Raw genomic sequence first — 12,535 nt, forward strand, 5'->3', positions numbered from 1 at the left:
GAAAGAGGGAAATACATGTCATTAATGTGATACTAACCTTTACATATATATTTATTCTTTAAATTTACAACCCACTGATTCTCATGCACTTTGGGTAATAGCCTGAACACAGAAATCAACATCCAAGTTAGCTCATATTATTGTCCACAGATTTTAACCAATTTGAATTTATTTTTCCCCAAACGTATCCACTGAACATATATGTTTCTAAGAACATATTGTAACAATAACCATGATTTTAAAAAAAAAAAACTTGCTTTGTCCATATCTCTTAGAGCAATGCCATTTGTGATGACGTCTCTTTTTGTGTACAGGTGTTTTTCCTGCATATATGCCTTTGTACCACATGTATAGCTGGTGGTGAAGGAAGACAGAAGAGGGTGGTAGATCCCCTTGACCTGGAAATGCACAGTGGCGAGGTACCATGTGGGTACTGGCTTCTTTGGAAGAACAGCCAGTGCTCTTGACCGCTGAGCCATCTCTCGAGCCCATTGCCTGTTAATCTTGATTGCCAACGGGGTTAGGTTTAGAAGTACCTCAGAGACCAGTGGAACACATTTCTGGGTGTGCGGGTGAGGGCATTTTCATATGGGATTACATCATGAGGACTCTCCCTAAGTGGTTTAACCCACTGACGGGTTTATAGTATGGGCAGCTTCCTAGGAGGCATCGGAACTATGAGAATGGAGCCTGGTTGGAGGATATTGGGCCATTGAGTGGGGATGTTTCCTTGGGGGAACCATTTAATGCCTTGGCGCCCTCCCTAAAGTCATTCCATCTGCATCCTGCATACCAGGATCCTTGCCTTGATGGCCGGATACCTCTGAAACTTAGCACAAGTAAGTCCTCCTTGAAACTACCTATCTCAAGTCTTGTGGTCACAACAGTAAGCAAAAGCAACAGAAACTAAGCAAGACAAAGCCTTTGAATTGTAAGTTTTATATAATCACTTGGATGCTTTATAGAAATGCAAATTTTCAGGTATCACAACTGGCCCACTGGTGGCCGCCTCTTTTGGGAGCAGAGCCCAGATTCTGTGTTGGCAGACTCCATAAATAATGTTTTTGAACTTGATATAAATATTAGAGCCATTACCCCAGAAGCTCATGGCTTAGTGAAGGATTTGTAAATCATAATAAAAAGCAATCCCTATCCTTGGATATATAAACAGAGTGCAATGGGAATATAGCAAGGGTCCTAACAGAAAGAACAAACAATTTCTGAGGTTTCACAATATGTCAGGTGGTCCAAAGTATTAAATTAGATGTCATATGAGAAGAGTGAAATTTGAACACATGACCTTTCTGACATCCCAGTTCATGTTCACTGTATAAAACCATCCAAAGGTTGAGAAAAGCAGGAAGTTTGACAAAGGCTTCATTTGAGCCAACGTGAATCTCCTAACCAGGTGTCAGAAACAAAAGATGTATTCTTAATTCCGGATGCAGTACATGGAAGGAATAGAAGCAAGAGATACCACAACCTAGAGACATTACAGGTGGTCAATTTAAAGAGCTGCAGAGCAGGGGTTGAGGATGGGATTGGTATTTCAGGTAGAAGTTTTATCATTATTTATTGTTGTTAAGATTATGTTTTTTCCTATAGGAAAAAAGAAAGAACTATTACAAAATTTTGCAGAACTAAGGGTAGTCTTGAATAAAAAAAAATTACCAGTATGGTAACATAACATAAATAAAAGCAAAGTAATGTTATTAGAAATGAAAACAGTAGCAGTGAGAAACAGCAGTCACCTGTTCGGAGGGAGCAGTGTTGGAACAAGTGTTGGGGAGGGGAGTGAAGTATAAATACTGTCAAGCTACATTGTACATGCAGATAAAATTTCAAAGAATAAATACATTGTTAAAAAAGAAAAAGTGCCTTTCAAAGGCGTTGGGAAGCCAGTAAGTGATCAGGGATAAGGTTGCTATGGAAATGTGAACTCCAGCACTGGGCAGGATAAACCATGACCCTCTGACCAGAGGACAACGATGACAAAGCTATTAGCATCTTTGAAGCTGTAACAGAGATTTGCAGAGAGGAGCAGCTCACTTTGCACCTGAAGCTCATCCCAGCTGTCAGTCAGGGCCCTCACTGACGTGCAGCTCAGTAGGATGTCTTCTTGGTGCCAGTTGTTCTCTGTGTCACCTGTGGAATAAATACCTCCTTGTTTATTTATTTGCGTGATTAAAACTGCTCTTCATTGCGATTTTTGAGAAGAGAAGCAGGACTTCTAGGGGCAGGTGGAGACGTAATCAGTGCCGAAGCAGACACTGGTGGGAGGGGCATAGCAGACTTGCACTGTGGTGACGGAGAACAAGCCACCAGCCAGTTGCACACAGTACAGCGAGCTGAAGCAGAGTTTTATGAAGAAAACTTCAAGACCATTTGCTAACATCTGATTTCAAAGACAAGGAGTGAATGAAAGGGTGTGGCTGTTTTTATGGAGTATGCATTTTGGTTAACAGAAGTGCCTCAATATTTCAATGCATCAGAGAAAATTATTTACATGACATTTAATGGGCTTTCTAGAAAGCTTTTAAAAATTAAAAACACTCTTCACTTCCAGGAGAAAAAAAAAATCTTTACTTATTAAAATTATATTAGTTCATTTCAAATATATCATAGCTGTATTTATAAAAGGGATTTAATATAAATGAATACTTTATCAAGTGAACTGAAAGGCAGAAAATTGCCACAAGTTAATATCAGTACACACACAAAAATATTCCTCAGTCAGAGGCTCTGATAAGCAGCTTCAGAATGCAATCATTCGTCTGTAATCAAGCCTTTAGTTGTGTCTTGATTGAAGTTCTTGGAGCACTTCATCACTGTGCATCCACATTTCCACACACACAATCATGGGCATCATTCTCCTGTGTAGATGCAGTGTTCAGATTCACTCGAGCTGTGCGCCTGAGTCAGAGGTTGGCTTTCGGCTTCTTACTTTCAATGATTCTCTCTGAGTGCAGCTGACTGATCTCTTCCTGGCTGAACCCAAATTCTCTAAGCACCTCCTCAGTGTGCTCTCCCTCGGAGGAGTCCCTTTTGGTAGAAGGGACAGCTGGGGTCCTAGACAGTTGAGGGGCAGGCCGGGGGCTTACATGCTGCTCCTCGTCAGTGATGAATGAGGCCCGTTCCTTGTTGTGACTGTGGTGGAGGGCCTCCTCAAACGTCAGCACTGGGGTCACACATGCATCTGTTCCGTCGAAGATCTGGCACCACTCTGCCTTGGTCTTCTTTGCAAACACATCTGCAAATTTCTTCTTCATTTCCAACCAATCAGCTACGCTCATCTGGGCAGGGAGTTCATCAGACTTGAGACCAAGTCCTGAGAGGGAAATGTAGTATCTTAAGTTATTATGCTTTGAGAGGGGTAACTGTATCAATGAGGAGTCCACTCTGACAATCTATATCAGGATTTCTCAAATGAGTGGCAAAAAAAAAAATGAACTAGTTTGAAGTTGGAGCCAATAGCTGGGGCAGCGAAAGTAGCAGAGACACAGCTCAAAACAAGCTTGTCATCATCAAGAGCTTTTACTAACATTTCAGGAAACAAAGTCTCTTTTCAGTTATCTAGTTTCCAGATATTGATTTATTTCCTGAGAAGGTTTTCAAAAAGAAATTTCCCCAAGATGCTATTATCTGTCTAGTTGAATTAAAAGAACCACACTCTTCATATAACATTCACAAAGACTTTAAAAATAAAAATTTTAAAGAGAGACCTTGTTCCAAGCAAGGAATGAGACAGGAACTAGAACTCCAAGGAGTTCTCTGAACTCCTCCCAAGTGCAATGGGATCCCAGTGCCCACACTATTACATGCAAACATTTGCACATACAAACATCATACATACAAGCACATCAAAAAAAAAAAAAAAAAAGGATGCCTTTTTTTTTTTTTTTTTTGAAATGGACAAACTGATCCTAAAATTTGCACAGGAATCCCAACAGCCCAGATAATGCTGAAGAACAGACACATCCCAATTTCAAACTTACTGCAATAATCAAAACCTAGTGTCATAAAGACAGACAATGCAACAGAAGTAAATCCAAAAGCAGGGCTGGGGCTATAGCTCAGAGATGGGGCACTCTCCTGCCATGCGTGTGTATGGGGGGTGGGGTGGGGGTGGGGAGAAGGAATCTGCACTCAATCCTCCTACTACCAAAAAAACAAAGAAGAAAAGAAAAAGTAAAAAAAAAAAATCCTAAGATAAACTCTTACATGTTTGGTCAACTGACTTCAAAAAATGCAAATATTGTTCTATACAAGAACTGTCTTTTCAACCAATGATACTGGGAAAACTGGAGATCCAATAATATATAAAAAAAAAAAATTAAGGGTTAAATCCTAACTCACCCTGTACAAAATGTACCAAAGGCAGAATGTGAAAACTGCCAACAACACAGCCTTCATAAGAAATGCTGGGGTGAGACTGAATAACTGAGAGCCACCTGTACTAATTTCTATAATGATTACCAAAGGGTGGAGGAAATGTACTCGGGTAGCTTTCAGCAAAGTTACTAGCACTGAAGAGAAGCTGTGATCTTTTAAGAGTTCAGGCTGAAAACCTTTTCAACGAAAATATCTTCACTTTAAAATGTGACTGTTGACAAAAAACAACAAACTAAAATTTACCTAACTATAAGGATGTGTTTTCTGAAGACAATACATACATACATACGGCTGTTGTGTGATGTAAATTCCACCATGCTGCATCCACACTGACTCCCAGGGCTCTGTGACCAAGACATACTGCACCAACCACTGTCCCTTCAGCCAGCATTGTCCAGTCCAGAATTCTTACGTAAACCTTTAACTATAGCTTCTGTTTCTTGGCGGAAAGGCATCATACATGCTCTACACAAATCATCATGTTCTGTAATTTTATCAGCTGTTTTGGAGTTAGTAAGGCTAGTATATGTGATCATAAAATGCTTGGGGGTATTTATGAAAGCAATCAAATAGTTTGTAGTAATATACATTTAAAAAGGTACCACACAACGAAACTCTAAAGTAGGGAGGCAATTGTATTGTATCAGTTTTTTACACAACTGAAAAATCATCAAATAGACATTAAGTGCACTTGTAAAACACTGACAACCTTAAAGGTTCTTCAAAGGTGGGAGGAATGGTGCATTTCTGTTCTTTCCATAGACTGTGGGTGGCACCTCTCAACCATCATCAGAGAGCCACCTTCTTGCCACAGATGTTAATTAACACTGAGAGCCACAATTCAACGATGCTCTGTCAGTGATCTCAATGTCTCAGAGCACTCATTCCTAAATGGGATGCCTTTATCCAATTCCTGAGTCAGGGCTCGGGGATCTATGCTGAAGATCTAAGAGCCAGAGGTGATGGAGGACTCCGGGGGAACAGCATCTTCCAGACACAATAGGAACATGTGGCCGCAGGCAGACTGGGACAAGACCTACACAAACTCCAGCCAGACAAACCTCCAGCAGTGGGAAGGGATAGGATATACAAACCCACCCCTAACCAAGAAGGTGTTTACAACTGATACCTCCCGGGAGAGGGAAAATCAGTCCTCTCCAATGGTAGTGACATTGGATATACCAAGTATACTACAGAGCAGGTCCCATGCCCAGAAAGGTAGGTGTCCACCACAAAACTCTCTCTCCCTCTGTGTGTGTGTGTGTGTATGTGTGTGTGCATTCATGGTTTGACATTAATTTTTTCCCTTTTTTGGCTTTTAACTTAGTTTTGTTTGTTTTGAGACAAAAAATAAACAAAGTTGATTGGGAAAAGAGGTGAGGAGGAACTAGGAGGAACTGGGAGGGAAAATATGATCAAAATATACTGTGCAAAAATTTTTAAATAGTAAAATAATTTCTAAATAATAGGAAAGACCTACAAGTAAAGTGGGAGCAAATGAAGAAGATGGTAAATGCCAACCAAAGTACCAGCTTTCCTACTAAATGGGTTTTTAATGTTTCTTAAGTTCTGAGTTATTTTGTAGAGTAGTTAACTTATCTGTCAATTAGAAAGACAGATGAAATGCCCCATGATATATTGATGGCTAGTTACATTAAACTAGAAAGTTGGGTGGATAAAAAAAAAAAAAAAGACATCATGGAATTCAAAAGATCTCAAAGTCAAGATTAAACAGCTGATGGTAAAGGGAACTTAGGGCTACTTACCTTTGAGCAGCAGCTTATAGAACTGGGGTTCAATTGCACCAACAGCCATGAACGCTCCATCCGAGGTTTTGTAGGTTGTGTAGAAAGGAGCCCCGCCATCTAGCATGTTTTGTCCTCGAGGCTGATCCCACAGCCCCATGTGCTGAGTTTTCCACAGGAAAGAACTTAAGTATGCCGTTCCTTCCACCTTGGAAGAAGCAGGACATTTATGGATGCAGGGGCTTACATAAGTATAAAGGAGGGATTATGTATCTGATTATTTTACGGCCCACGATTAAATCTAACCATACAATTTATTTGATATTTCTGCAAATTGGGATAAAGAAGGTTTATGGGAGAATGCACTGGGTACACTGGACACTTCATGAAACATTTTAAGACTTAAAGAAACTATGTTTGTCTTCCTTTCAAATACTGGCAAGTGTTGATGACTTTTGAAGTTAGGTAAAGATGCACTGACGCCCATTGAATTATTTATTCTCTCTACTGTTGTTTGTACGTGAGTACACAGAGGTCAAAGGTCAATGTCAGGTGTCTTTCTCAACTGCTTTGTGACAGAGTCTCCTCCTGAACTTGGAGCTCACCAACCTAGACAAGGTAGCCAGGAAACCACAGGGATCTTGTGTGTTAGTCTCCCAGGACTGGGATGGCAGGCAATGCTGTCTCGCCTGGGTTTTTACTGGGGTGTGGGGAGTCTGAACTCAAGCCCTCACACTTCGACACCAAGCACATGTTAACATGACTGTGAATACACACACATTTAATTTCATTGCCTGAGAGCACATGCACACACACACAATGCATGTGCACTTTAAAGGGCACTCCTAAACCTAGCCTATTTCAACTTTACTCCAATCCAGTATCTTTCATGATCACTGGCAGCTTGAAAAACTAAATATAACCATGTGAGTGGCAAACATTCAGGTTTTCAAAGTCCAAACGAATCAGTTTGGGACTAGTACCCTTCTGCCCCCTAAGTAATCAAATGGATTCCAGTGCCCAGGTGACATCATCATGGGGCTCAAGCTGAAGCCAAGGGGCACTGGGCTACCTAATGTAGAAAATTTTCCATGTCTAGGGATTTTGTTTCTTTGTTGGTGGTGTTTGGAGGTTGGGGGGGACAGTTCTGGAGAGTGGACCCTGGGCCTTGTATATGCTTAGCTATTACTCCACCCCTAAACTATGCCCTCAGCCCTCTTTGCTTTTAACTTTGAGACAAGGTCTAAGCTGCTCAGATTGACAGGAATATACTCTGCAGCCCAGACAGACCTCACAGCTGCCATCCCCCTGCCTCAGTTTCCTGAACATCTGGGATTACCTGTGCTATCTGGTCCTATATTCTGATGCCAGTGTCCCAGGAAGAACCTCACCTTGAGGTTACCTACAGAGACTTCCATTCCAATAGTGAGCTTGGAATTCCTCAGCTGCTGGCTGGGAAGAAACTGGAAAATGTCCTTTTGCATGTATCCCTGTTTTCCCTTTTAGCCTAAAATCTCAGATTCTCCTGAATGCATGATGATGATATCTGTCGTTGCTGGATACAGTCACAGTATACTTAATGATGGAGATATGGAACCCAACTATTTATGCTCACGTAACTGAAAAAGCCACAGGTTAGGGGATAGTATTTTTGTTAGGGGATAGTATTCTCACAGCTGTATAAGGACATCTAATGCACACACAGATATGCATACACACGAAAGTATGCCACTGCTTTAAGTAAACTTTATGCTTGTCTTTTAATGCTTTTTTTTCCTGACAAATCAAGAGATTAATTCATACTGATTGCTAAACCCTTCCACCTTTGCATGAATTTGACCTTGCTATTAAAAATACTCTGAAGGTAACTATTGTTCTATACAGGTCTTAATTTGGGTTTGCTCATCTAAAATCCAACAAGTTAATGCCTACTAAAAAAAAAAAAAAAAAAAAAATGTGCATTTTTTCCTCAGGCAGTCAATGGAGCAAACGGGAGGCAAGCTGGGGCCCCTGGCTCTCATGAGAAGTTCAGAATACTGATTAGCTGACTTCCATATTCAGGACAAGGACTGTAAAAGGTTTTCAGATTCCAAACGGAACCAACTTTGTAACAAAGTGTTTCTGCTGTGCTCATCATAAATGAGACACACTTAGCATCCTGCCAGGCTCCATCTCATTTCAGGTCTGCCAGGGCCAAGGATTCTGTTGCTAAACAGCAAGAAGCTGCTGGCCTGTCAGAAAAGATACCTGCCTTGCCTTAATCTGTGTTTACAGGGCTCACTGGGCTTAGGAAGTAATAAATGAGGCTTACTGAACCCACTGCCTTGAGTCATTAGCCAAGAACGATTAACCCCATAAGGATGAACTCCAAGGAAACTTTATACTTTCATATACACTCATTCCTTACTATTGTCTAATAATTAGGTAAATCTAATTAGATACATTCTGATGAAAAGTATCTTCTATTTACATTGAACTATAAACAATAATTTACATGCAGTAAACTATGAGTCCTTACAACTCCAAAGGCTACATGTTTCTCCTCAGTTGGTTAATTTTGGATGGCATGGCATACACTGTGCCCACAGGGGGCAGTGAAGGTGAGCTATTCAAAGGCCTTTTGTATGCGTTAGAATACCATAGTGACGCCACCTTATTGGCTTGTCTATATGCTTGTTTATTTGCTTTGTGTGAGAGTGTAAGAATGTATCTGGAGGTCAGAGGATGAGTTGCGAGAGTCAGTGTCCTCCTTTACCACGTGGCTTCTGGGGAACCTGGGTTGGCAGCAAGCATCCTAATCTACCAAGCCATCTCTCCCAGCATGCTCAAAACGTTCTTAAAAATCACCCAATTCTTGTGTTGTTTTTCAACATTTTTCTCCAGGTTCTCTTTTGTGATTAAAATAGAGCTGCCAAGTACTGGCCCTTCAAATCTGAGCATCAGAAGTAGTCGTTAGCCTGTGAAGCAGGTGCTTAAGGGATGCTCAGAAGGGTGGGACTTCCTGTCTAGACTTCCTGCTGAATTTCGTAGAAGATGCATCAAATTTCTATTTTATAGAAAAAGATCTCTTGCCAGACATGGTGGCACACATCTTTAATCTCTGCATTCAGGAGGCAGAGGGAGTTGGATCTCCTATGAGTTTCAGGACAGCCAGGGCTAACACAGAAAGACCCTGTCTCAAAAAACAACGAACAAACAAACAAAAAGCCCCCAAAAAAACAAAAACCTTATTGATGACTTAAATTTAAATATGAAATCTTACTTATTTCCCATCTTATTTACATTTATTTCCCATCTTATTTAGGCAATCGTATATCATAAGAAGACGAAAACGGCAGGCCTGTCCTCCTCGCCCTGCCCCCAATCGATACTCACCATGTTGGCATCAATGACCTGCCCTAGGCCAGAGCGTGTGCGTTCAAAGAGGGCCAGCAGAATGCCCAGTGTGCACATGAGGCCGCCGCCACCGAAGTCAGCCAGGAGATTCAGCGGCGGGTATGGGTTCTCACCACTTTGGCCAATCTTTGACAGAACACCTGCACCATGAATGACAAATTGAATGCCACCTTTTAGAATAAACACGTGAACATCTCAGAGGGACAAACGGTTTTTATAGTCATTGACCTGAGCACACAATACTCTTCAAACTTTGTTAAGTTAAGTTAAAAACAAAAACAAAAATAATCATCCCTACTGATGTTTCCAATATTTTATTAAAGTTTTCACTTACTAAGTTTCAGAGAAAACATAATGAGTATCAACTTGCTTCCTGGCTCTAAAACAGTATAATGCACTTTCATTTATATTAAAGAGAGATGAAAGAAAATAATCATACCGAAAAGAATTAAGTTTTGAAAAGATGTGAAAAGCCACCTTTATACTTAACTCCCCCCACCTTTAACTACCTTCTTACATTAGTAGGAGATTTGTTTTCATCTGTAACACACAGTTCTTAGACACAATGCAAACAGGCCATTTTAATCATGCTCTCACAGGCACAGTTTCTAAGAGAGTGACAGTGAGACCTGACAGCTGTGGGCTTTTAGAGTGTTCACAGAAGCATGAAAGGATGGCTCAAAACGATTCTTGAAGGAATGTCAGAATCGGACTGAATCGATTTCCCATCAGTGGGGCGACTGTACATCTTATCACTGTGCCTCTCCCTCCTAGGAAAACTGACTCCCCAGTTACACAAAGTAAGTGTGACTGGGAACTATTAGCCCTCAAATGAGTGGGGACAGCAGACAGAGCTTAAGAATGGCAGGTCTAGGAACTCAAATCAACCTGTTTTCAACAACTATGTTCTCAAGCTGTAATAAGTATTTACATCTTCACATTTTAAAATTCGTGTTCATCAAGTCTAGAGGCTAGAAAGATGACTCAGTGGTGCACAGTGTATACTGTTGCTGCAGAGGACCCACCTCAGCTCCCAGCACCCACATAGAAGGGTTCACAATCCCTGCGGCTCCAGCTCCAGGTGATCCAAGACCTTTTCTGACCTCTAGAGACATGCATACTCAAATGCATATAATGCATATACACACAAACATTCACATAACGGAAAATAATAAATATTCTTCAAACCCTTGTTAATCAAAGTAACTACACTTCCTGATTTTGGTGCCAATTCCAAGTGTTTTAGAAGACCCTTTCCAATATACCTGACAAAGCCAAGTAATTGATGTCATGGCCAGCTACTTTGGAGAAACTTCCCGAATGGCCAAATCCACTCAGCCTGGCATAGATGAGCTTTGGATTGTCCTTCAGTAGAATCTCTGGTCCAAGCTGGAGTTTCTCCATGACACCTTTAAAGGAAAGTAATCAAATGTTTTGTGTGGTTTGTTGTCGTTGTTGATGTTTTTTTTTTGGTTTGTTTTGTTTTTTTAAGAGTGTACAAGCCAAAGACGGATAATTCCTTCTATGGGGGGCAAAGTAAAAGTGCAAGCTTGCAAATAACACCAACATTATTTGTTGTGATTTTGGTGAAAGTTGTCAGAATTATGAGTCAAACTACTCAAACCACTCAACCACATTGACCCACCCTCATCTTCGAACAGGGCTTTTTTACATTATGATATAATCCTAAATGTTACCATGACTGTCTTCAGATATGCTTGTGGAGACCAAGAGAGTTACATATAAATATGCCTGGTGAGCCACTCCCATTCATTATCAAAACTTACTGGACTCTACCAGGCAATGTTAGTAAGAAGCAGGAGTGGCTCAATCAGTGATGGACGAGAGCAGGGCTGGTTGGGATTACCGGGGAAATGCCTTTAGGCTTGTAACAGTTGCAAACGCCGGTATACAGCCAGATAGTGGTTCATGTCACCGAGCATGCAAGCGCTCGAAAAGTGATTCTGTTAAGGACTCCGTCCTTGTTTGTCGATAGAGCAAGAAAGTTTGTTTTTGCACAGCCCAAAGTAAACGAGTGATCTTGAAGCTGGAGCTCGGGAATGCCAGCATGTAGGGAAAGATTAGCATGGTCTGTGAATGAGCTCAGAGCATAAGCATACCACGTACCAAAGGGTCAGTGGCTATATTTTCCAATCTATTTCTTGCACTAGATTCTTATACGGTTCAATATGCCCCAAATAATTAATAAAGGCAAATCTAGAAGAGTGCTTAAGGGAAAAAACTCAAAAGCAAATTAAAAGTCTAAGAAGGAGTCGGAGAGTAACGGGGCAGGAGGGAAAGGCGACCTCGCCGCGCAGGCTCGGCTCACCGCAGCGGAAGGGCTCCAGCAACACGTCCGCGCGTGCGCACAGGCGCCGCAACACCGTAGCTCCGGCGGGCCGCTTCAGGTCCAGCACCAGCGAGCGCTTGCCCCGGGCCAGGCGACTCACGTCGCCCACGGAGCCTGGCCGGTCCACGCGCACCACCTGAGCGCCGAAGTCCGCCAGGACCATCCCGCAGAATGGGCCCGGGGCCAGGCCCGCCAGCTCCACGACACTGATGCCACGCAACGCCATGGCCGGTCCTAGGGCGAAAGGCGACCGGCCGGGCTCCGCACCCACCATATACCGCGCTCCCCACGCCCTCCCCGCGCCTGCGCGCCACCTCCTTGGAGGCTACGCGCTTGCGCACTTTTCGCCCGCCCCAGGCGTTGAGTCCATTTATCTGCCGGACTTAAGTGTTTAGGTCCAGCGTTGCAACCTTGGCTTGAGTTGAGTCCTCTTCGGACGCTTTCACTGAGTCCCTACCCGGGCCCCGCAGTAAGAAACTAAAGGTGTTGAAGCACCTTACTACTTAGAACAATTTAAGGAGGGAAGGACAGTTCCTTTGGTAGGCCACAGGGTGTCTCCCTAGACGCCCTGAAAACTACTTTGAACCCTCTCCTACATGCCCTTAGTTTTAAGAGGAAGGGCTGGGGTTGTAGGTCAGTTGGTACAGTGCGT

At 42.2% G+C, this 12,535-nt stretch overlaps 1 protein-coding gene across 1 annotated transcript; it reads right to left on the minus strand.

The window, feature by feature from the left end:
• Window positions 1–1,411: 1,411 nt before the first annotated feature.
• On the minus strand, window positions 1,412–12,164 carry Amacr (alpha-methylacyl-CoA racemase). The gene is made up of 5 exons (XM_055601113.1): window positions 11,863–12,164; window positions 10,799–10,942; window positions 9,513–9,673; window positions 6,159–6,345; window positions 1,412–3,328 (listed from the first exon to the last, which is right to left on the minus strand). The coding sequence occupies exons 1-5, from the start codon at window positions 12,155–12,157 to the stop codon at window positions 2,919–2,921; spliced, it is 1,197 nt and encodes a 398-aa protein (XP_055457088.1). The 5' UTR covers window positions 12,158–12,164; the 3' UTR covers window positions 1,412–2,918.
• Window positions 12,165–12,535: the final 371 nt, after the last annotated feature.

The sequence above is a fragment of the Psammomys obesus genome, unplaced genomic scaffold (genome assembly GCF_907164565.1).
Source record: "Psammomys obesus unplaced genomic scaffold, mPsaObe1.curated_primary_1811, whole genome shotgun sequence".
In the NCBI taxonomy this organism is placed as follows: domain Eukaryota; kingdom Metazoa; phylum Chordata; class Mammalia; order Rodentia; family Muridae; genus Psammomys; species Psammomys obesus.